Source organism: Rhinolophus ferrumequinum, chromosome 8 (assembly GCF_004115265.2).
Source record: "Rhinolophus ferrumequinum isolate MPI-CBG mRhiFer1 chromosome 8, mRhiFer1_v1.p, whole genome shotgun sequence".
NCBI classification, from domain to species: domain Eukaryota; kingdom Metazoa; phylum Chordata; class Mammalia; order Chiroptera; family Rhinolophidae; genus Rhinolophus; species Rhinolophus ferrumequinum.
In genome coordinates, this window is record NC_046291.1 from 25,869,559 (window position 1) to 25,895,155 (window position 25,597).

The window sequence follows — 25,597 nt, forward strand, 5'->3', positions numbered from 1 at the left end:
AAATGGAAGATTTAAAAAACGGCTTTTCAAAAGTTAACTGGAGGTCTCTATAGATAGAAGTAACAATGTATCTACACACATATAAACATGCATTCATGTATTACTTTCTTATCTAGCTCTCTTGCCTTTATAAGGGATTTAAAATCCAAATGTAAAAATATAAGCAGTAGCTTTTATGCTCAACGTCTAAAATAAATTAGGGTCAGTTTGAAAGAAAAATGCTATAAGTAGGTCATATTATTAAAAAAGGCACAGGAATTGTCCCTCTTATATTCAACCATTAACTTGGTTTGCATCTAAGTCAGTGGGGCAACTCTCAATGCTTATTTTGGAATGACTATAGGTATATTTTTTAAAGAACACACTGGAGGATAGGATGGTTGACGGTGAATCGTAGTAAAGGTAAATGCTGTGACTGACAAAACTTGGGTAGATTTACTGGTTCTACAAAACTGCCAGGCTAATATGCATAATGGCAACCAACAAATTTGTGGCAAGCTATGTACACATTGAGGTATTTGGCTAATATGTCAATGAAAAGAAAGATGGAACTGTCAGAGAACTCACAAGACATGAGGTATTGTTACAGCAGGGCCCGTCGCTGCAATGGGCCCCATTGGAGAGAGAGCATTTCTTACAGCACAATCCATAGCATTCCTAGAAAAAACACTTCACGTGAGTGAGGAAACTTTCCCACTGGTCATGCAACACTCTTCCCACATGTGACTTATGCATAATCCAGAAGAGGAGATTTATACAACAGTAAGCAAATACTTTAGGAAAGAATTAATCGCTTTAAACAATGATAGATTCCTTCCTGCCATATTTCTCAGCAAAGCCTGATCTTCTACGAAAGTACTCCTCTACCAAAAACTCAGCTTATTTCTTAGCAGGCACTCCCCACTTGGTTAGCTCTATTATTCTCAATACTCAATCTAATTTTATAAAGACAAAAATAATACACAACACAGAAAGAATGTTTCGTGATTTGATACAACTTGTCTGAGATGAATGTAAGCTACGAATTTTTAAGAGGTAGGGAATTTGATTAGAAGAATCGATTAGGTTTTTTTCAGACAGGGCCATAAGAACATTAATTCTAATGTGTCTGAGCTGGGATTAAGCATTGATGAGACAGATCAGAAAGAAAGGCAGTAAGACCACAGCGCAGGCTTCTCACTAATGCTGCTCGTGTTTGCTCTGGGGAGGAGCTGTGCTGAAGGAAGAAAAGATCTCTTACACCTACCACATGGAAACCACAGTCACATTCCTCCCCGGCTTCTACATATCCATTTCCACATTCTGTGGGCTCAAATAGCTGAAAGAGAGTAGGGAGAGAGAGAAAAATATTTTAATTTATCACAGAAAATCAGCATACCAATCGGGCCACATACATGGCCCTTTAATCAACTACCATGTGATAGTCTGTGATCTGTTATTACGGCATCTTATAAATGTCTGTGTGGGAAATACTGTTCACTTATTAATAACACTTCTAAAAACCATATTTTAAATGGGGTACTATCTCCTGGAGGATTCTCTAGTGGTGGGCTCCAGAGATGACCTCCACCATTAGAGATACTTTTTACAGAGATAAGCTGTCAAGAGGAATAGATCACTTTCCGTATTTGCTAATGGAGCTAAGATGCATTGCTAAGAAGACACACATATCCAATTTGCAAATTTATCTCGAAGCAGATAAGAAGACATGAAAATTGTCAAAAAGATAAAAATACTTCCGTCAGAGCCACATGTGATATATACAAGCAAACGCATGTAAGTTTAGAAAAAAATGTGGCTGGGCATCCACTCTCATCATTCTCACTAAAAGGAAATCCACACAGCCTGGAACACACTAAGTACATGTGCAGACATACTCATAGATGGACAGAAAACTGTCAGTCATTCCTGGAGCAATGGAAGGGTCAAGTTTCTAGAATAATCCACCTTACTGGTGCTATGAACTTGCTTGCCAGATAGTCTCTATTGCAATCAATTGTGAAAGCAGTTGATCGTTTATGAGAACCATTCCAATTTCTCAGCACCTGGGGCAAGATTTCTCTGTGCATATCCACCACACCTGGGTGAAGACTGAAACAGGACATCCCAACCCAAATGCTCAGAGCCATAAATACGAGAATGAGAAAGACTCCTTACCAGCAGCAACATACCCAAGGAAGGGTTGGCTTCCACTGAGTCCACCTGAGAAAGACCTGATCCTCCTTCCATTTCCAGGAAGGGAAAACTATTATAAGAAGGAAGGAAGGTTTACAGGATATTTGGGTGGGACTCCCCTGTGGGAAAGTCCGATGAATAAAATCCTAATGTCTGTAGTATTTTGATCAGCAGGCAGGAGAAAATGGGAAAGGAAAGGGCAGACTGGAACATAACTAGGGCTTTACATCAGATCTCCCATGTAACCAACTGTTAGATTTCATTCTTAGGACTCTTCCATCTTGAGACAGGTCACTGTCACTAAAAACACTTGAAAAAAGTCAGTTCTTTGATACATACATATAAACTATTTCACTGGAATCCATAGGGGCTTTTTTAAAAAACCATGCTAATATGCAGAAGATGGATCCTTATATATACACTAGAAACCCTAACCTTTCCGAACAACTCAGCGTTGTTTCCTCAGGTGTAATGCTTGTAATTAGCTGGTGAGCTACAAGGCAGGTAAAATTAACCATGTACACTATAATTCAAAAACACCAATTGAACACATTAATTCATTATTACTCATTTCATCCATTTTAAACACTCGGAAGCTTTCAGATTTCTGCTGCATTGAGATGAGTGCCATTAAAGGAAAGCAGCCAAGTTTAATGACACAAGGTCACTTTAAAATTCCTGTTTCTTTTCCTGCATCCTGACTGAGAGTTTTACAAATCTCAGGCATCAAACTACCATCCCCTGACTGTAGCAGTATCACTTAATTATGGGGATAGGAATAAATTATTCTGTCAGTTATCCATGTTAGTCACTTTAAAAAAAAAAAAAAGGCTAACACGATTTCACTGCTCTTTCAATTTGCAATGCATTAAACATTTTGTATAGTAATGGACTATTTTTGACTCATGAAGTAGTATTTTAAAAGGAAATACAAAATGTGCAAAGTTAGAATTTCTATACCATCAGCTAATTAGCATCGACCCTGTCTTTTTGCCTGTTGAGCAACTCTTCCAAGAGTCCTACTGTAGGTCCACAGTCCCGAATCCAAATTCCTAACAGCTGGTGAATTTGAGAATTCTGGCTTTTCTGAATTTTAGAAAAGTATGATGCATTTTCCATGCTCTGCCTAACAGCCCTGAGGGGCCTGGTACACACTCTATAATCAAACACATCAATATTTCTGCAGTAAAGACTTATGAATATTTACACTATAAAGAATAAAGATTTTCAGTTCAGGACAACGTATTTTCTGAAAACTCTAAAAAACACTGCCAATTTTCAGAACTTTTTGAATGAAGGAATTTGTGGATAAGGGATAGTGACACTATATCATATGAACTTTGATGAAATGTCAGTTAACAACATGGACCTTCCTAAGTAAAGAGACTGTATAATATAAATACATATGTGTATTTGTGGGATCCGTAAAAACCTTGGGACATTTTTTGACTAGCTGATATTAGGAATGCTTCCTACTTGGGAGAACAGACCACTCAAGAAAGAGAAGAGAAGAGAAGAGAAGAGAAGAGAAGAGAAGAGAAGAGAAGAGAAGAGAAGAGAAGAGAAGAGAAGAGAAGAGAAGAGAAGAGAAGAGAAGAGAAGAGAAGAGAAGAGAAGAGAAGAGAAGAGAAGAGAAGAGAAGAGAAGAGAAGAGAAGAGAAGAGAAGAGAAGAGAAGAAAAAGGAAAAGGAAAAGGAAAAGGAAAGAGAAAGGGAAGGAAAAGAAAAGCCAAGATATTAGTTACACCCCTAGAGACAGTGTTAAGGGGAAATGGAATTTTTGTCAGAGAAATGGGTTAAAGTAATATATCTTAGTATAAGCCACTATCTCTTTGCAGCAGGTGAAAACTCTAACACAAAAATTTCAAACATATTTTAAAATATTGTTTGGAGTTTGGGAGGGGATACAGCTAGTACTAAAAACCAGAGATTCAGAATAGTGAAACTATGGTTTTGCCATTCATTTAAACAGGTCTCAGTCTCTAACATGATAAAGTCTTTTATAACTAAATATTAATCTGATTGACAACAAAGCTGCTTTCCAAGACAAATACCTGAAATTTAGCAGCATTCCATGGTAAACAAAACAAAACAAAAACTGAAAAATAATTACACTTTCTAAGTTACTAACCTTTGTTGGCCTGTTGAAAAGACAGGCTCCACCTCCTCTCTGTAAAAAGTCTCTGTACTCCAAAATGCTGCACTTTGAGAACTTTCGGGAATGGGATACCCTGAGAAAATAAAAAAACAATTATATAAATAACTTACCAAAAGCAGTCATCAGAGAAGAAAATTAAAAGCCTGGACCCAGATGATTCTACACAAATTTTGACAAGACACTTCTGTTCAAATTGCCAACTACGTCTGTGTGATTGAGTTTGTAAAAGTAGATATTCAAAGAAAAATCACAGATTTCGGGGCTAAGTTACAACCTCCTCAACACTCAAGTCCTTTTGTGCCCAGGCTTGAGAGTTTTTGAAAAGTTCATCACAAAACTTCGTCATCTAGGCTGTATTTTAAAATGTGGTCATTATTATTTGCTCTGTCTCAGTAAAGGCAAACACTATTTTGCCTGTCCTGAATAAAAGGAGCTCGGGAACCCATTAGATTTTATTTTGAGGAGGGAGTTTTAGGGTCAATTGATTAAAGATTATACAATGCAAGCTTCAGCAAAACAATTCGGGTCAACGAGGATATATATATATATATATATATATATATATATATATATATATATATTACTTTATTCTCAACTTCAACTACTATTGGGTGATATTCATGATTTGATAGGACTACAATAAGACCCTCTCTATGATTCACTAAATCAAATTTTCGTCTCTCTGCCCATACATAGGGGAATATTAGACACATTGTCAAGGTTAAACTAAAGCATACACATTGATTCCTTGAGCATATTTGTAACAGTAGTTGACTTGAGAGTGAAACGCCACTTATTCTAGAATGTGATCCAATAGTTTTATGTATCCTGATGTATGAGGATAGTGTATGGACATAGGTAAAATCTGCCACTGTTGACAGTGATATCTCACAAGAACTGTGCAGAAATGTATACTTGAGAAAATATATATGAACTTTAAATAGTTTTATTATATCCTATGGGTAGTCAGTCCAAAAATCCATTTAGAAATTGGAAGTTGAGAAGACAGAAGACATCTCCTCATAGAACCAATATTATTAATGGTGTTACCTTCCTACAGCCGTCCTCAAAAAAGTGTGTTTAAGGCCTAATGTTACTAAACTATGCTACAATAGTATGGGGATCACAAAATCTAACAGTTTCAAATTCAGACTACAAATTTAGACTACTTAGAAATAAGTGTCCTAAAGTCGTGGGCAGAATGGCTGACTCTCTTTGCAAACCCTCACGTTCACACTCCTGTTGTCACCATGAGCTGGACTCCTGGTGGAAGAATAGGAACAGACTCTGTACAAGGGCGTCTGGCAACCGAGGCTGCTAGGGATCGGGGGAGGACCAGCAATGGTTGATGTGTTGAGCAGATGCCTGGCAAGGGCAAAGGAAGTAGGAGAGGCCTATGGGTGAGAAAACATCTCCCGTCTAGAAGGAGCACTTAGGGGGCTTTGGGCCTGTAGCTCCCATGGGGTAGGGGTCCCTGGAAAAGAGGACAATGTTTCCAGGCCCTGGTTCACAGAAGCAACGGCCACTCTGGGGCAGCTTCTCTAGTTCCCAAAGTATCCACAAAAGAAGAAAGGAGATAGGTGAGGAAATGTTCAAATGCCTATCTGTAGAAGACTACCTAATTTAGACCCAATAAATCTGTCTTAATAAAAAAAATATTGATTATATAAGCAGTATAGTACATTTTTTTATTACAGCAACATGTCTATTTGTGAGTTTCTTAAAATATAAATTGATGACTGAATTGATTTTCACTGACTGCTTCAGGTAGACAACCAGCTTTTATTCTAAGTGTACTAAAAAATTAATGCCTCTGCTAAACTTAGAAGCATTTAATAATGTGCTTCTTTTAAGGGTTAACAGAAATAGTTAGTATATTTTACTTTTATCAATGACTTTAAATAAAAAATTAAAACATAAAGTGAATTAGTCCTTTCATTTTTAAAATATCAGATAATTGGTTATTGAATTTATACTAAGTGCTTAGCCTAAAAGACCAGTACCTGAGAGACTGTGTATCCAATTATATGGAGCAATTTCAGCAAAAGGTATATATCAAATGCATGCATAATGAAAAATTACCCTGTTTCCTCCATGATGCAGCCACCCCAGTATTCTGTGCAGTCACATTCTAGTCCAAGGAAACAATAAAAGCAATAGAAGAAAAGGTAAACAACAAAAGTCACATTTCCAATTTGCATGACAGCTCTTGAAATAATTCCTTATTAGCAATTCCATGTCAAATAGGTAGAGAAGGTGAAGTCTCACAGAACAAAATCTATTTCCTTTAAATCAAGCGTTCTTTATCCTTTCCAGTAGTATAGGTCGCTACCTAAGACAACCGCTGGCAAGAAATACAATTGTACCTCTCCTCATTCTTGTAAACCTCAGAGAACTCATTTAAGTTCCTAGTTCCAATGTTTAACGAAAAGTATCCTGGTATAGAAATCAGAAAGCCCGAGTTCTAGTCCAAGTTCTCCTTGAAAAGAGAGTCCCATACGGAAATGACTTCACATGTCTTGGGTCTCAGTGTTTCCACCTCTAAAATGGGGAATGAATCTCTCTGCCTGTCTCCCAGAGGGGTTCTGGGGCCCACACAAGGTGGTATGCCAGTGTGCTCTCTGTACACTGTAAAGCTTTCTTGCACAAAAGCATTGAGCCATCCCCGAAGCTCTGCTCACAGAGCACACTGGACGTTAGAGAAGAGAATTCAGTTTGCTAGGATAGGCCAGACTTGAAGAACACCGTGCTAAAAGGTTTAGTAAAAAAGAGCAATGTAAAATAGAAGTTTAAAGAAACATTTAAGTTAAATAACAATCATAGTAAACTTAACACAGATACTAGAGACTGACATATTGATATTGTGATGAGCTGTTCTTTCAATTCCTTGTTTCCTATTCTCTTTTCTATCATACATACAGATAATTTTAAAGACAGATTTCCAAATGGATTTTTTTTTAATTTAAAGTTCAGAACTAGTACCTATTTAGCTAAATAAATAATTCACAAAGGAATGAAGAATTTTAGGAAGAAAGGAACTACACCAGTCATTAGGAATGAACCTTATTTCTCACCCTACACAATTATTCAACTCAGTAACATCTCTCAGCTGCCCAGGACCGGCCTCTTCCCAGTTCCAGGGTTTTCAAACAAGGTTGTAAACCTGGTCCTACTCCTTAGATACTTAAGGCATCTGTGCCAGCTGCTGAAACCTAAAATACCTCCTTTAATTTTCACTATGTGTTTCCTTGAGAAAGCAAATATTCTGAGCAAGATATTAATAAATGAAAGTGGACATTTGCTAAATGCCACTAGACTTAATATACCCATAAAGTGATGACTTAATATACTCATTAAGGGAATCGAGAAGCCCCTGGATATATATTTTGTTTCAAGATTCCATAATATTATGTATTAATGACAATTATTTGATAGTAGTCAAAAAGTATAAAACGTAGGATAATGTTAAGGTAAATTTCTGTCCTTTTCTTCTTTGGGGAGGTGGAATGGAAATATAGCATCTGATATTTTCTCAGAGGGAAGGAAGCTTCCACTTAATCCCTAGTTAAGAGAATAATTTGAGCGATCACCTTGGTCCTTCCTTCCACAGGATTGCAATATGTGAGTTCTAGGCACTCTTGCCACCTACCACAAAAATGTATTAGAAATTATATTTTACTATTGCGCTGATATAAAAAAGGAATACAACCCACATTGGGCTTTATTCTGATTGCAAAATAAACGATACTTTTTTAATGGACCCCTAAAACTATTGTGGGCCTTAGACACTTTGCCGCTAGAAACTCAACCCTGTCTTTCCATCTACCTCTGACCTGATTAATGAAGAGAGGGACACCTCACTGTCCTACTGGGTGGGATTTGTGGCCCTGTTTGTACTCCCTCTTGGCCTGCCTGCCCGCTAAAAGAGAGTGCTATCCTCTACTCCCTCCCCCATGCTTAAAAGGCCCAGGGGCAGTGCCTGCCTATAGGGGAGGTTTCTTCTCTAACATTTCCGGTGGGACAAATGGATGAGTTTAATTAGAGGTAGGAAGGTGTGTAAGTTTCGAGTATGAGCTCCTCTTTGACTCTAGGTCTAAGCTATTTTCTGCTCCAACTGTACTCGTATTAAACTTGTGAACGAGCCTCACTGGCTTCTTGTGTCTATACTCGAGTGCTTGGAACTCAGAGGGTGAGTACTCACCACCCCAACCCTGCAGTATGAGAAAGCTGACCACGATCTGAGAAAATGAGATGATTTTAGGGATGTTGAAAAAGGGACATTTCTACAACCCAAACAGATTAAGAATTACCTTAAATTGCTCGTTTTGTTATTTTTTAGAGGAAGGAGACATACTGCAATTAAAACATAATGACTTAGGAATAACAAATATGTATTTATTGACTGGACATGCATTATACAAACAGAATGGTACATGAAAACGAGCAAGTAGGTCAGTGTACATACTTGGCTTTCTGCTAGAAGGTTCCCATTGGATTCCAAGGTTTTGAGCCAGGCTCTGCGATAATACTTGTGCCACTGCCATTGGAAGACCATACTGTTTTTCAGAGTTGAAAGTGTGTGGGAAACATTTGAGAGAGTGCACAAAGCTAGTTATTATTTCTTAATCATTACACATATCATCTCAGTTCCCTAAGTAGAGCCTCACAGCATCAAAAAGTGGCATATGTTCCTTTATCATTTCTTCCTTGCAACTGGGCCCAAGAAGCAGAAAGCCTCTTTACTATGTGGCATCTCTCAAAACTTGATACTCTCGCATGGAAACATAACATACAAATCAAAAGGCTGTGCCTCGATTCAACTCATATCAAACCAAGAATAAATTCAACGTACAACAAATATGTCAAGAGAGGTCTCCACTGAAAGATGGCTATGGGGATAACCTGGTATATTCTGGTATTGATCATGGTTTAGATATAGTTGGTTCAGCTTTTTTGGGTGCTGTTGACAACTGTTATAAGAATTTTCTTTACATAAATGAAGGTATCAAAATCTAAACAATAAGAGTAAGGAAATAATTGTTTCAATTAATTCTATAGATAGGTAGGTAGAAGGCATAAAAATTTTTTAAATTTACATAAGGAGAAAACAAAGATACTGATTAGATAAAATCACAAACTCTGATATAAATGACTTAAACCTTACATGGGCAAAAGAGCATTAAAACTTTTTAAAAAATTAATAAGCTTATAAAAACTTATCAATGGAGGCTAAAAATATTTCTAGGCTAATCTTTGGCTTGCATGTGCCTGATAAATATGACAACGATCTTTATGAAATAAAATAATATCTCTTTTCTAACACCAAAGACCACTTTGAGTTGTACTTCTTAATATAAACCACTCATACGATATTCTCGATGTCATTATCATCCTAAAAAAGCCTGAGAAGGGATGTAACTGGGCCATAGGAAAAAAAGAGATTAGATCAGATGCAAAGATAAAGTCCTACTTTAAGAAAAATTGACAAAATTTACCTCATTCACACCAACTCCCCTTGTGCGAGAACAAACACCTCCAAAGTAGCTCAGACTGCTTCTCTTATAGTGGAATGTCACGCGCCTTTAAAAAAAATTGCTATTAGGAAAGTGCCATTACATAAGTTCTCCCAAAACACGTCTACACTCCCACATTGAACACCTGAAACAAATCCTCCTTCAAAAAATCAAAAAATTTTAAATACATTTAAATCTCTGTTGTCATAAAAATGTTTAAATTTATGTTACGTAAATAATCTCAGTTGAGCAAACATTAATTGAGCATCTTCTCAGCATCACGTACTGACACAGGAATTGAGGACACAAGATAAACAGACCACAGCCCTTAACTTTTTTCTAGTAGAGAATATCCAATAGTTATACAAAATATTGCTGATTATTATAAATTGCTGATTAAAGACTGAGAGAAAAGAAAGAGCAAAGGCGAGAGGAAACGAAGGAGACTTTAGATGGTTTGATACCAGCACAGAACTGTCTGAAAAGAGTTTTGCTGTAAGTAACGGAGCATCTACTATTATATGGAAAAAATACATATACATATATAATATATAATATAAATATTTTATATAATATATATGTGTGTATGTATGTTTTAAATAATATATGTATATGTACCACTCCTTTTCCTTAGTGGTAGAACTTCAACTTTATTTAATAATTCACCTCAAAACAGTATATTTCCTAGTCTTTCTTGCAGCTCAGTGTGGCCGTGTGACTAAGATCTAGCAAATGATTTGTTAGGGAAACTGATGTGTGCAAACTTTCAGGGAATCTGCTTGAAAAGAGCTAACTCAGCTGGAAGGAGTGCTCTTTTGCAGTCCTTCAGGACCATCATTCCTGTTGCCTACTGTAAGAAGGCTGGAGCAGCAGCAGCCATCTTGAATCATGAGTTGACCTTGTGGCTGGAAGGTCTGAAGGTAAGGATGTGCTCTGAATGTAGATATAATGACTGCGGAACCACCAGCCCAGCACTGGACAACCTACCTCCGTGCTTCTTATATAACAGAGAGAGGAATCCACATCAATCTTACTCAAAATCCATATATTGATATATAACTTAACTGACTCAATACAAGGATAAAGATAAATGTCAAACCAGAGACTTCGGGTACATACGAAATGAGGTGCACAGCATCAGCATGCTGCTTGATACGCTGCCGGTATTTGGAGAATTCATGGAGCATCTGCACAGGGTTGGTGGTGATGTCGATATGATCCTTCTCGGTCCAGGTCTCTACAGCCACTAGAACAACCCTGGTATTGAGCTGCTCCTTGTAAATCTGAGGGTAAACAACAGGACAGGTGTAGGAGGAAAACACTGGGTCAAACATGCACAGTCAGTGATTCAGAGTCAGTGGAAGGACAGGAGGGGAGGTGAGAGGAGAACACGAGGTCATAATTAGCTCATCACAAAGAATCTTCTTTTCCTTTCTCTTTTCCAAGAGCAAAAATTAAGCAATAACAATCACACAATTCAGCCTCTCCTACAAGGTTATTTCAATCCCAAATCAGCACATTTCATGGCCAGGCATCTCACTAGGGGATAGATAAGTAGGGATGTCAAGATTTTAAAGTCTAGACATAAATGTAAATCAGGGTTCAGTAAAAACACCCTCCAAACCTCACAGGAAGTAACAGGTTGGAGCCCGATATACCTGCTCTGAGTACTGTGGTATGACCAATTATTCCTGCGTGATTGGAATGGATCACGAAATCCTGGGACAAGCACCAACACCATGGCTAGCTTGCCCTTGGAAGCCTTATTATATGAAAAGTAAAATAACAGTGGGAGAAAATCAAGGCTGTGAGGCTAAAAGAGGGAAGGCAGATTTATACAACCCAGTTCACCCTCACCACAGGATGGTATCACTCGTAACATTTAAATGGTATCCTCCTGCTCTCTTTACTTTTGGCCCAGTAGCTAAATAATTCACACAATTAAGCAATTTCAATGAATGGTGCCATTCTGTCCTATTTTCAAACTAATTAAGAAAATAACAGATGACCTTTGAACACACTGAAGAAAGGGACTATCAATATGCCTAAATCAACCTGAAGAGATAATGATTTTACAACAAGGATACAGTTAAATGTAGTCTTTTAAAAATTTGTTGGTAAGCTTCAGAACCTTGTATGGTAACCCAAAATGAAAATCACACTTTGTAAGATGTGGTTCTGTTCAATCACGTTAAAATGAAAAACACAGAGATGCTGCCAAGTGAACAGCTTTGGCAAAGGGAAAGTTGTGTTTAATGTTTTCATTTCTATATTCACATATAAAATTTCTCTCTGAGAAGATTGATAAGAGCTGAAATTAAAGAAAATCAATAAACCAAGTATAACTTGGTTTTCAGAATTTCAATCCTGACGTTATGTGCTATTGTAGGCCCATCCATCCTATTATACTTCTGCTTAGCTGTGCCTACTAGGCACTACGTTATAAGTATTTATATGATTGGAGGTGTGGGGACTGTTTAAAAGACAAAAAAGAAGGCAGATCTTTGGAGAAAATAAGTATCATCTAGATATTTGGCAATTTATAAAAAAATTTTTTCCCCAGTTAAGAGGGATCATACACTAAATATCAGATAAAAACATATTTAGCTGAACAAAATAGTATTTTACATTAAAATACACCAAGTAGTATGTTATATTTAATTTATGACTAGTCAAACTGAACTATTTATTGGAATATAATGAATTGTATTCACATCTTTGTTGTTGCTTACTAAAGGAGGAAAAAAGGAAGAAAATTTTAACCATCATTCTCTGTAACTTACAAATTGAGAAAATTATCCATATGACAGATTTGTAGTGTCAGAAGTCTTTGTAAGGAAATATGTATTTTACTGTTTCAAATTAATTTTATTTGGGGATTACACTTAATTCCGTCATCTAGATATAAAGTCTGAAGCAGTCCTCTAAGGGGAGCACTAAGAAGACAAGTTTGGGGCGTTTTCTGTTTGTTTGTTTGTTTTATATTTCCTATATCCTTCAAATATAATCCATCTCAGTCTATTAGTTCTTCTACCATATATTTAAGACAATAAGCTCAACTGTTTATTACTCACAAAGTCTCATTTGCCAACTTTAATTTACACTGTTCTTGAAGCTAATTTTATCCAGTGTTTTTGTTCTCCATAGGCTCTGGTGACAATGAGGTCTAGACATTACTTAGAAGCAACTCTAATGCATCTTTGGAATTCCAAGAATAACAACAGTCCCCTGAAACTCTTATACCATGCTTCGTAAAGCAGATCACTCCATAATTTCTTAGCCAGATGAACTTAAGGATGACATTTTTACTTTTGCCCAAGAAAGAATTAAAGTAACAAGTAAGCACACAGAGATATAAATGATTCCATTTTGGAAAGATAGGTTCATGACAACTAGGATACTTACGGAATCCACAAGGTTGACCACAGATTTTGCAAAGTTGTTGGTGTGTGCATGAGAAGAGCGATACTTCTTGTACTGAGGAGGAAAAAGGATATACCAGTCATGGCCAACTCATAATTTAAAGGTCGATTTCAAAATTCTATAAAAGCAGAAATCTCATAGTAGAAATGGGGGTTAAAAATACAGAATTTAGTTTGTGCCATGTTGGATATGGTCGTGTCCTTATTTTATTTCTGTGTTAGACAGCAATCTAATACACCCATGATGTTCTAGGTGATAGAGAGGGCTTGTGGAAATCTATGTGAGACTCCTTACACCTGAGAAGTAAGCTGTTATTTCAATCTTAATGTCTACAAGTGCAATCCTTTCATTTTCAATGAAATGATCTTTCCCAGCTTATAAAGGGCTTAGATCAAGAACTGAGTCCCAACTGGACACCCTCCTCACTTTAAACTCGAGGTCAAACACAGATCAAGAAAATGTCTTAGGTAGTACTTCGGTACTGTCCATGATATGGAATGCATTTGTTGTGCATTTCAGTATATTCTTTCAGAAGAATGCCTCTTCCAAACGAAGCCTTTCACTTTTGCCTGCTCCAAATTAGAACAAAGAGACAAAAAGTAAAAATGAAGTGTGCCAATAGGTTTTTATTGTTTATGGTTATCTATGATTATTTGAGAAAATAATGAAAAGTAAATTAATAGAATAATCTTCAAAGGATAATTACATAGCAACATCTGAAGGCTGCACAATTTTTTATGAAATAATTACATAGCAACATCTGAAGTGCTAGTTTTAGCGAGGAGTACTTTGCATAATATGTCTTTGATAGAACATTTGAAAACAAAAGTCTACCACAGGGGGATCATACCTCTCCTGAGAAAAAAGAAAAACATTCCCAAACTACCAAATCAGATTTGCACCATAAGTCTTTAAACTTAATGAAAGCTACTAAAAACCCAATACTAACTTATTGCACATTTATCGTGGGTTTTCAGCGCAATAAGCTGTATCGTGTTTTTAGTAGCATTCATTAAATTAAAACTACTTATATTTATGATATTTGCTGTGGTGTGAATGTTTGTGTCCCCCCAAAATTCATACGTTGAAATCCTAACCCCCAAAATGGTAATATTGGGAGGTAGGACATTTGGGAGGTGCTTAGATCATGAGGGTGGAGCCCTCATAACTGGAATTAATGCTCAATAAAAGAGGGTCTAGAGAGATCTAGAAAGATCCCTAGCCCCTTCCACCATGTGATGACACAGCGGGACATTTTAACAGGTTTTCTTAAATGAGCATAAAGATGCTGTAAATAGTTCAGCATTTTAAGTTGCCTAACAAATCCCCCAAGCTGAAAAATTTCATAGATATCTTTAAAAGTAAAAGCAAAAGTCTCAGCATTGCCTCTTTGATGTGATGAAAATGTTTTGGAACTAGATAGAGGTAATGGTTTACCACTTAGTGAAGGTACTACATGCCACTGAATTATACATGTAAAAAAAAAAAAAAAAGAAGAAGTCTTGACACTAAGAAGCACACATCACAAAAAGAAAAGAAAACATGAATTTTATTTTGTTTCTGAACATTCATTTGTCTTTTTTTGGATACTTCTTTTTATAGTCTAATAGTCATGGAAAACATGACATACAAGTTTTAAAAATGAGATCTAAAAATCTATCAAAATGTGTTTTTTCATTTATTTTACATTTGTAATTTCAAAGTCTATGATTTTCTTTTTGGAAACATCACTCTGCTTGCTGTGAGGTGAGTGAATTAGAGAGGAAGCAGAGAAACCTGTTGGGAAACTACTTTAATAGTCCAGGTAAAAGATAACAAAAGCTGGGTATCTGTATAGGCTGTAGGTGAGGAAAGAGAAGAATAAAAGATGACTCCTAGGTTTTGAACTTGAATAACTGGGGGGATGGTGGTGCCATTGAAAATAATTAGAAAGACCAAGAGACGAAAAGTTTGGACCCAGGAAACAAGAGTTCTGATTAGAAATGTTAAGTGTGAGGTACCTACTCAATATTGAAGTATGAATGTCAAGTAGGCAGGTGAATATACAAATATGGAACTCAGAAGGTTAGAGGTATAAAGAAGAAAATGATGAATTCAAGTCGTGGTATTACAGACTTGAGACTGGAAGTGGTCACTTTGGGTGTGGGGAGGGTTACAGAAAGAAAAGAGAACCCCAAACCAAGCTGTGGGGCACTCCCATAATTCTAGAGGCTGGATGTAAAAGACTAAGAAGAAATGGGCAGTGAGGTAGGAAATCTGCTGTGTCATAGAAGCAAAGAGATGAAGAAAATGTTTCAAATAGGAGAGAATAATCAACCATGAACAATGCTGCTGCGCGAGCAAATAAGATAAGGATAAACAGTGACCACTAGATTTGTTCACCGGAAGTTCCGTTTAATTGAGCACCTAGGATTTACTAGGATCTACAGTAAGTGCTTCTCCTACAACAAATATTTGCTCCTCACAACTCAATGAGGTGGGTTTTTTTCCTTCTTCTAAACAAATACAATCCTTATCAAATTTGTTTTCTGAAAAAAATTAAAATTAACGACTGATTTTCAATTCAAGGGTGACCGTTATCAAAATAACTGTACTGCCTCATCTAGCACAAAGACTGTAAGGTGAGTGAGTACTCTCAGTGAGATGATTATTCTAAAATACAATAGCAAATCTCCAGATATTAAAAATCAGATGTTAATTATTCTAGTTCAACTTTATTTTCAACATGTGAATTTAAGCACTTTATTCATGTCCTGATTTACCACTTCTTTGTGGCAATCAAATTTAAAAACTATCTTCATCTAACATAAGGCACACTATAAAAAAGAACTTTTCTCAACTCTCAAAAGGAAAACAAAGTCTTATAAAATGACATTTATTTGGGATTATAATGAGCTAGGCTATAACCTGGTCTTACAGCAAAAGAATATATTTAGTTCTATTAGCCTAAATGTAATATTTCTTTTAATAGTAGAAATCTTCTTAGGTAACTTCTTTCTACTTTAGGCATTATTACTACTCAACAATGAAAGCTTTCTTTTTCTTTTCCTTTTTTTTTGCATTTCTTAACATGTGTTGTCTCCAAATTTGTCAGTGCAAATTACAGTTCTTTTTTCTAGTTTCAAACATAGATGAACATATCATGCTTAATTCTCATTCATTTTAATAATAATAATAATAATAAATTACCAAGATTTACCATTAAAAAATTTGGTAGCCTAAGTAAGGTAACTTTATCACAGAATATATGGTATAATGTGTAGAAATTTTCCATGTATGAAAATAATATTTTAAAAGAGGGTGCAATTCTATTATTCATAAGATAAAGACAAGATTACTTAAATGCCTTCCATTTAAAAGGATTAAAAATAAATCCAAAATACACAACATTTTAAAAATTATCAAGTTTCCTGTTGAACATTTACTGAGATCTGCTCTCTCACTGATACCTTCAGGTATCTTCCAAATAGAGTATGAAGGAACAAGAAATTTGGAATTACAAGTTATGGGTTGGAGAACTGTTCTAATCAATTACCAGCTATATGTGAATACACTTTGTGAATTTAAGGGCATTGTATATATCTTAATTTTTATTTCCATCACTTTAAAAGTATTTGTATAATGGATATTGAGAAAAGCTTAGGCTTCTAAAGCCTTAATTTCACAACATACCACAATGCTAAGGATTGAGAAGTAGCTGAAAAAAATCTCAGTGTCCCCAAAATAATTCAGATGAAAAAATTGTCTTGGGCTTTCAAGCAAATTAATGTCCTTCAGAAACTCGTATTTTAGCCTTCATTATCTAAAATGTCTGCCTACACATTTGGCTTCTCTTCCTACTAGGGAAAGCCTCTCCTAAATTGTAATTCTGATAATTCTGCTTCTTACTAACATATCTCAAGCAACGTATTTAAAAGCTACTGGTATAGAAAATAAATATGTATAAAAAATTAAGACATATTCTACTGAATAACTTTATACTCAACATAATTGACCTGGTGCTTGATAATGAATGGAAGACATCAGTTAAAATAGACTCAAATAAATGTTTAAATATAAATTCAATCATCATTTCCAAAAATGGATGGTTTCAAGGCCTTTTCTGTGTAGGGTCTGCTAATTAGAATTTCACCCTGTCATTTTTGTGTCAGACACAGCCTTATCCTACAGCCTACTAATCTAATTTTTATCCCTTAAAGGAAAACAAGGACTTAAAGATATTTGCAAAGCAATCTGAATTTCTGTTGCAATCTTTTAGAAGTTTTTCATACATACCTGACATATAAGTATTTCTTAAGAGATTCTCATCTTTAAAAAGTCTTTCCAGAAATGCAACTTCGTTTTCATAATAACAACTAGTTTGTCTTCATTTATGCAGTTTTAAAAATTAAATTATGTAATTACAAAAAAAAATTTCAACTGGCCTAATCAGCTTGTGGAGGTTGGCAATGGAGTGCTACAGCCAGCTCCCAGCCAGTTCACAGAAGCCAGCTGGATGCATCTTTTCCCAGCTCCTCACCAAGCAACCTCACTTCGTTAACTTGAAATCAGCCATGATGGGATTATTTACACCATGGCTATCAGCAAATATTTTAATTCAGGCTTTTTTTCAGAGAGCCAGGTATTAAACCTTTACCAGCCTACCAGAAGTATTGGATATACTAGCAAATAGCCTACTGACCAAGCCTCTTTAGAATGCTCTAGGCTTCAGCCAACTTATTTCATAAGGGAAATGGTTAAGCACAGTATGATTAAAAAAGTTTCCACTTTATCTTCAAGAGGGGCCAATGGAAAGCAATAACTATTTATCATAAACCTTTTAAGTGGTACTGAAATAACACTGAATCATCTTAATTTGACAGAAGTAACACAAGATTATTCATCTTTCCAATGTTTAAATCATCAGTTAAAGACGGTCTCTTTGAGCACATCTTTGTTATATGTTTATCTCCTATAATTATATCTGCCACAACTCATAAGAATCAGTAAGAAAAATTAACATGTTAGCCAAGCAAAGACATGAAATGAAATAAAGTTAGAAGGCAGTGACCAAACACACAGATGAAGAAAAGTAGAGAATAAGAATTTTAAATCAAGACAAGTGAAAGATGCCACACACATTAATTAGCATCATTATTAAAGGAAGGGAAAGTTTAGAGTTGTGAAATTTGTATAAAACCCAGTGTTCCAAAACACCACGAAATAAATGATGTCAAATACCATTTCCAGAAAAATAGAGCATCTAGTATGGCTTTAATAAGTAACAAATAATAATTGACTATAAAGTGAAATGTATTCTTTCTCAAGTAAGCTGTTGTGTCCAAAACCCATTGATTCTATATTCTTACCGTTTTGTGATCATTAACAATCATAAGTTCCAAGTATTTCATTTCTTCAAACACACCACGAGATGGCTGTGGAAAATACAAATATATGGTCAGAGACAACAGCACCATCTCTGAGGCTAATTGTTAAGTTGTTAACTGACTGAATTTCAGAAGAACTCTTTGCTGCTTACTTTATAAACATCCTCAAAGAAACTGGGTCAGGGAAATCGAAAAAACTGATAGTAAAGCGTGAGTAAACATTCAGGTATTCAGAAAAGAACTACATGTAACTACCATTAGAGATATGTTCTCCATTTAATGTAACTACCATTAAATAGAGGCTGTTCTCAAAAAATAGAGAACAGCCCATGTTGTTTTTATATGATTTTTACATATAAAAATATTCTAGAGAAAAATGTACAGTATAATTCTGTTAAGGTAAATTATCTCTATTTCTGTGGTATTAAGATGTGATAAAAATATTCATATCTATTTAAAACTTCAAGGAAAACCTATATAAAACTTATTTAGTAAGAATAGCACAGTACATCTGGAAAAAGATACCACTGTAGTCAAACAGAAACCTTAACTCAATGGAGTGAAATTCTAATAATGATATACTAATTATTCAACACACAACTTTTCAAAGGAACAAATATTAACAATTACAATATTCTAAATTCTTCCAAATTTTTATTATTACTAGATAACCCTTTAAGAGCAAAGGCTAAGTATTTTTTTTCCCTCACCTTCTCCCTTATTCCCATCTCCCCACCACATTTGGCAACCTTCAATTTTTCCTCTATATCTCTGAGGCTATTTCTGATTAATTTGTTCATTTATTCTATTCTTTAGATTCCACATATAAGTGAGATCATATGATATTTGTCTTTCTCTGTCTGACTTATTTCACTTAGCATAATGTTCTCTAGGTCCATCCATATCATTGCAAATGATAAGATTTCATTCTTCTTTATGGCTGTGTAATATTCCATTGTATAAATGTACCACAGTTTCTTAATCCAGTCATCTACCAATTGACATTTCAGTTGTTTCCATGTCCTGGCTATTGTAAGTATGCTGCAATAAACATAGGCATGTGTATATTCTCTCGAATTAACGTCTTGGATTTCTCTGGATAGATACCTAAGAGTGGAATTGCTCGGTCATAAGGTAGTTCCATTTCCAGTTTTTTGAGAAACCTCCCTACTGATTTCTATAGTGGCTGCACCAATCTGCAATCCCACCAACAGTGAACCAGGGTTCCCTTTTCTCCAGAACCTCGCCAGCACTTGTCATTTGTTGATTTATTGATGATAGCCATTCTGGGAAGCTCTTTATTTCTCCTTCAATTTGAAATGATAGCCTTGCTGGATAAAACAGAATTCAGCAATCTAGGTTGTAGGCCTTTGTTTTTCATCACTTTGAATACCTGCTGCCACTCCCTTCTAGCCAGCAAGTTTCTGTAGAAAAGTCATTTGATAGTCTTACAAGAGTTCCCTTGTATGTAACCTGCTGTCTTTCTCTTGCTGCTTTCAAGATTCTCTCTTTGTCTTTAACCTTTGCCATTTTAACTATAATGTGTCTTGGTGTGGGCCTGTTTGGGTTCATCTTGGTTGGAACTCTTTGCACTTCCTGGACTTGTATATCAGTTTCCTTTACCAGGTTAGGGAAGTTTTCAGTCATTATTACTTCAAATATATTCTCGATCCCTTGCTTCCTCTCTTCACCTTCTGGTATTCCTATGATGCGCATGTTGTTGCGCTTGATGTTATCCCAGAGGTCTCTTAAACCATTTTCATTGTTTTTTATTCTTTTTTCTTTTTGTTGTTCCACTTGGGTGACCCCTGCTAACTTGTCTTCTAAGTCGCTGATTCGATCCTCTGCTTCATCTAATCTGCTGGCAATTCCTTCAAGTGTGTTCTTTATTTCAGTTAATGTATTCTTTAGTTCTAAATGGTTGTTTTTTATGATTTCTCTATTCTTCTTTATGTCATCACTAAGCTCCTTAAACATTCTTATCATCAGTGTTCTGAACTCTGACTCTGATAGGTTAGTTACCTCTATTTAATTTGGCTCCAATTCTGGAGGTTACTTCTGTTCTTTTATCTGGGACATGTTTCTTTGTTTCCCCATTCTGGCTGACTCTCTGTGTTTGCTTCAATGTATTCGGTAGATCCCCTAGGGTTCTTGGTCTTTGCTGGGTTATCTTATGCAGTATGCGTCCTTTATATTTGACTTGTACCACTCCCCTATTCTCCTGTGCGTGTGCTCCAAAGGTGACCCTTGTGTTGTATGTATTCTCCTGTTAAAGGTGAGCCTTAATTGCTTTTTGCTTGTCAGTAGATGGGGTTGACTCCTAGGCTGACTAGTTGTGAGACTTGGCTCTGCTCACAGTGGATGAGCTGCTGCGTGAGGGTTGACTGCTCTGATGAGGCTTGGTCCATATGGGCTCTTGTGCCTGTAGAGAATTCCCTCTGGGTGTGTTACTTGTAGGTCAAACCCGGTAATACTCTGGTTTGGTCTGGAGTTGGCCTCTGGGTATGTTGAATCGTGTGCCTCTTAAGGCTAAGTATTTTAGTCATCTTTGGACTTCTGTTTCTTTTTCATAGTTCAAAAATTACAAAGTCACTAATTAGTTTATATTTGATAGAGGTGGACTATAGTGAAATGTCATTAGCCTATATAAAATATTATTACCGACCACATCTTCGAGAGTAAACAAAAAGAAATCTCTAAAAACAACAACAAAAAAATACACACACACAGACACACACACGGGGCCAAAAAAAATGTATACACATTTTAAAATAACATCTTTTTTATCTTTTATTTAAAAGATGTTATTTTAAAATGTGTATATGTTTTTTGGTACCCCCAAGATAGACAGACAGATAGATAGATTCCATAATCACCATAATACAAGCTCATAAAAAGACAATGATTTAAACTGCAAGTTTTTGATGACTGGAAGTCTAATTTTTTCACAAAAAACATATTCAGCAAAACATTATTTAAAATGTGCAAATTCCAGTATAATTAATTACTCATTAAGTTATCTAGTAAATTACCATGTAATCTATAAGCTGTGGAATTAATTCTCCATTATATAGCATTCACCATATAATTACTAGATAGTCCCCATCATTACAGCTTTCTAATCTATTATGAAAAGGACTAGGAACATGATTTCGGTTACAAAGCCCCTGTACATTTATCAATACATGGAGCTGTACGACAGATGCTGATTATGTAATTATATGACTCTTATTTAGTAACCGTCATGATACTGATGGTCAAATAGATCCATTCTGTTCAGAAGGACACATCCAGCTTCAAAGTTTGGTATAACAAAGTGTTTAATTTGAAAGCAATAAAAATAAGTGTGAATAGCCAAACATTTTGAAGCCTAACTCCTCCCCCTACTTATTTTGTTAACAGAAATGCTTAATATGATGTTATATCAGCCATATTTTTAAAGCCTGCTATACTTTCAATAGAAAAAAAATGCACTGCACTTTTCATAAGCAAACCCTTTGAAAACAGAGCTAAAACAATATATTCCTCATATGATATTAGGGTTCATAAAACCCAGTAATCGGTTTACCTCATTAATAGGGAAAACTGAATAAGAAACAATACGCCTATAGGACTCAAGTTACAGGGGGTTGGGTTTGTTGTTTTCGTTTGTAAGAGGAAGTTGCCCACATCTAAACTGTTTGAGGTACACTTAGATACTGTGTGATGACAGGGAGCCATTGCACTGAGTGAAATGGCCACACCTGTGGCTCCATGTCACACTCACATTCACTGCTCTCTTCCTCCTCCTTTTCAACCACTGTAATTCAGATAGGAAGGGCCACTGTTCACTGCTTTCCATACCTGTGGAAGAGAAAATGAAATATAAAAATCTATGCTCTACTGCATTTCAATGGGGATACATTTTTTTTAAATATTACATGAAGGCACAGTAGCACTGATAGCATATTTCATCTCAAAATCAAATTAAGGTGAAAAGGTATGCTGATCATTACACATTTCACATTCTCATGGTCACAAATGTGATTCAACTTATGATTAATAAATTATAATACATAATTTAAACATAATTTTCTTCCAAACATCATCAAAAATATATGTTCAAGACTCATTAGGATAAGCACATTTGACATACTAGCACCTGACCCTCAGTATCTGGACGTTTAAGAGAATTCTACTATGCTTAATTCATTTTGGAATTAAAAAATAATGTGTGCCATAAGTGTTTGCATAAATTATTAAAGACTTTTGGCATTAATATACAGAAGTAGACATATTACATGCCACAATAATCCAAAATAAGCTTTTGCAAATCAACATGCTTAAGCTGCCTCGGGACCAGAGCATAAGAGAGAGACAATGCAAGTTGGCTAAAGAGAGTTAAATGCCAAGAAAACGTAAGGATGAACCTCACTGTAAATCACTCCATTAAATTTGGCCACGCTTTCTGGTTCCTAGCACAGCTTTATTCCTAGGCATCATATTTCAGTCCTTCCATCAGAAACAATTCTTCATGCCTCATCACATGAAAGCCACAGTTCACTCCACTGCCTACTCACACTGCTCACTCCAGATCTTGAGCCAATTCTACTTCCCAACAAGCCCACGTATCTACCGAGTTCCACCAAGTCATGGCTCTAACTACATAAAATAGAATAGCTATACAAATTAAAACTTACTGAGATTCTTCATTTGCTTAGAATATTGTCCCGCCAAGGTTTTCTGGATTATATGTGGTCGACCTGTGCTTTTCTGAAATGGAAGCAATTGTAGACAATTTAAAAGCAAGATGTGATTATGCCTCTATGGAATAGTGTGAGAACTTTCTCTAATATCCTTCCTAAAATAGGGACATTTATATGCTAATGTTTTAGCTATCAAAAATGAAAAGTACATGCCTCATTGAAAATTTAATTTTAAATAAAATAGAGCATCATCCAATTGCTCCCGTTTAGATAAAAGCAATAGTTTTATTAGCTACTCTTAAGCCTTAGATTTCTTCAAAGTCGTGAATAGGAAATTCACAAGAAAGAACACAAATAGTCAATGAATATGTGAAAAAATGATGATGCTTTAATATTCCTTCAAAATGCAACTTTTTCAAAAACATACACAAATTTTTGCCTTCAAGTTGGCAAAGCTTTCAAAATTAAGATAACCCCTGTTAATTATGGCTACGAGGCAAAAAGCCCACTCTTACGCTGCTGGTAGGAGAAAATTGGCAGCCTAGCTGAAAGAGAAATTTAGCAAGTCTATCAATAACCTTGCAAACATTCATATCCTTTGCCTTACAAATTATACTTTTAGATATGTCTTACTTCCATTCCTAATATTACTATTAGCTTCCATTACTGAGTGCATAGTATGTGCCAGGCACTGATAATAAACACATTTCCCAATTTCATCCTCACAAGAACTCCATACAGTGCATATTTTATCCCCCTTTTACAACTAAAAATATTGAGGCTCAGAGAGGTACATTACTGAGTTTAAATTATATTACAAAATAATGATCCAACTTATTTTTAAACTGTATGAGAATATTATCATTGGAAAACTGGAAGAATATACACTGAAAAGTGAAGAGAAGTTATCTCTGAGGGAAGGGCTGATGGATAATTACTACTTAGTTAAGTTTTTGTTTACTTTGCTTTTCCAAATTTACTACAATATGTTAGTTTTATAATCAGAAAGAAATAACTTAAAAAAAGAGCATTCTTAATAAAGTACATAAGAGATTTAACAATAATTAAGAGCTTTGCTACTCATTTATTATTTAAGAGATAATATGAATTCTCATTAGAAATATCCCATCCTTATTACTTGATTTACTGTAAAGCATTAATTATGTAAAGCATACTATAATTAATAATAATAAACTAAATATGAAAAATATCTAAATTCAAGTACAATAACTCTTAATTCTGGTAATAGGAGAAAAGATACCTAGAGTAATGAGACTCACAGCTAGATTAGCAACACAATTTTAAAAACTGATTAATTTAAAGTTTCAAACACTGTTCCTTTCCCTCTACTCCTGGTAAAGATGAGGACAAATTGTTACATGAACAAAAGGTAGGCAGTAAGAAAGAAGGCAGAAAAACAAAAGACATTAAGCATGTAACAATCAGCCCCCGAAAAATATAATTATGGGTATACCAATGCAAAACCAATGCTTTAAATATTAGAATAATAACAGTTTATATTTATAAATTTCCTCAACAGTTTATTAGATAAAGTTATATACATTTATTAATTCATCAAATCTACAAAATTGCCCTACTAGAGATATACTGAAAAATTATCTCATTTTACATATTTAAAAATTCTAAGGCTTAGGAAGTTGTAATTTTATTTTTTTGTTCTTTAGGTTTTGCTTTATTTTGTGTGGTTTTTTTTTAAGGTAATGGGGCTATTAATCAATGCCAGAAATCAAAGTCAATTTTTTGCTGAATGAGCCAAATAATTTTGCTGTATACAGTTATCTACCTACTACTGAGTATGGGGAAAACCATTTACTTAATCAAAATGTCTTTATCTAAGTGGGATTGTGTAGTTACCTGATAATTTTTATAGTCACTATTTGAAAAATGACACAGGATTACTCAAATGTTAACCATTTAAAATTTAATCACTTTTCTGTCTCAAATTTGAAATTTACCCCATATTCATATATACATTGCCACAACAAAGAAAAAAATGTTTGTCTATTCAACTGTTATTATCTACATTTGCAATCTCTAAAGATAAAAAACATTTTCTGCTCCCCATGAAACGACTGCAATATTCTGGTTTCATCACTCTCAGAGTATCATTTTCCCATCGGCAGTCCTTTGCACTGATATGACCTCCCGACTGTTACTTCTCAGTGCCTTCATCTCCTACCGCTCTCTCCCTCTTGTCCACTCCTCTCCAACTTAACTGGGTTCCTCAAAGTTCCTACAACACACTGGGAACAGTCCT

At 35.3% G+C, this 25,597-nt stretch overlaps 1 protein-coding gene across 2 annotated transcripts in view; it reads right to left on the minus strand.

The window, feature by feature from the left end:
* The window catches only part of ADAM23 (ADAM metallopeptidase domain 23), a 147,026-nt gene that overhangs the window by 38,104 nt on the left and 83,325 nt on the right, over positions 1-25,597 (minus strand). For both annotated transcript variants that reach the window (XM_033112242.1, XM_033112241.1), the window contains exons 7-17: positions 23,314-23,386; positions 22,401-22,477; positions 18,617-18,682; positions 13,251-13,322; positions 10,965-11,128; positions 9,828-9,912; positions 8,798-8,888; positions 6,415-6,463; positions 4,306-4,405; positions 1,247-1,318; positions 568-657 (exon numbers count right to left, since the gene is read on the minus strand). In XM_033112242.1, the coding sequence (XP_032968133.1) occupies positions 568-657; positions 1,247-1,318; positions 4,306-4,405; positions 6,415-6,463; positions 8,798-8,888; positions 9,828-9,912; positions 10,965-11,128; positions 13,251-13,322; positions 18,617-18,682; positions 22,401-22,477; positions 23,314-23,386 (939 nt within the window). The remainder of the gene's footprint in view (positions 1-567; positions 658-1,246; positions 1,319-4,305; positions 4,406-6,414; positions 6,464-8,797; positions 8,889-9,827; positions 9,913-10,964; positions 11,129-13,250; positions 13,323-18,616; positions 18,683-22,400; positions 22,478-23,313; positions 23,387-25,597) is intronic.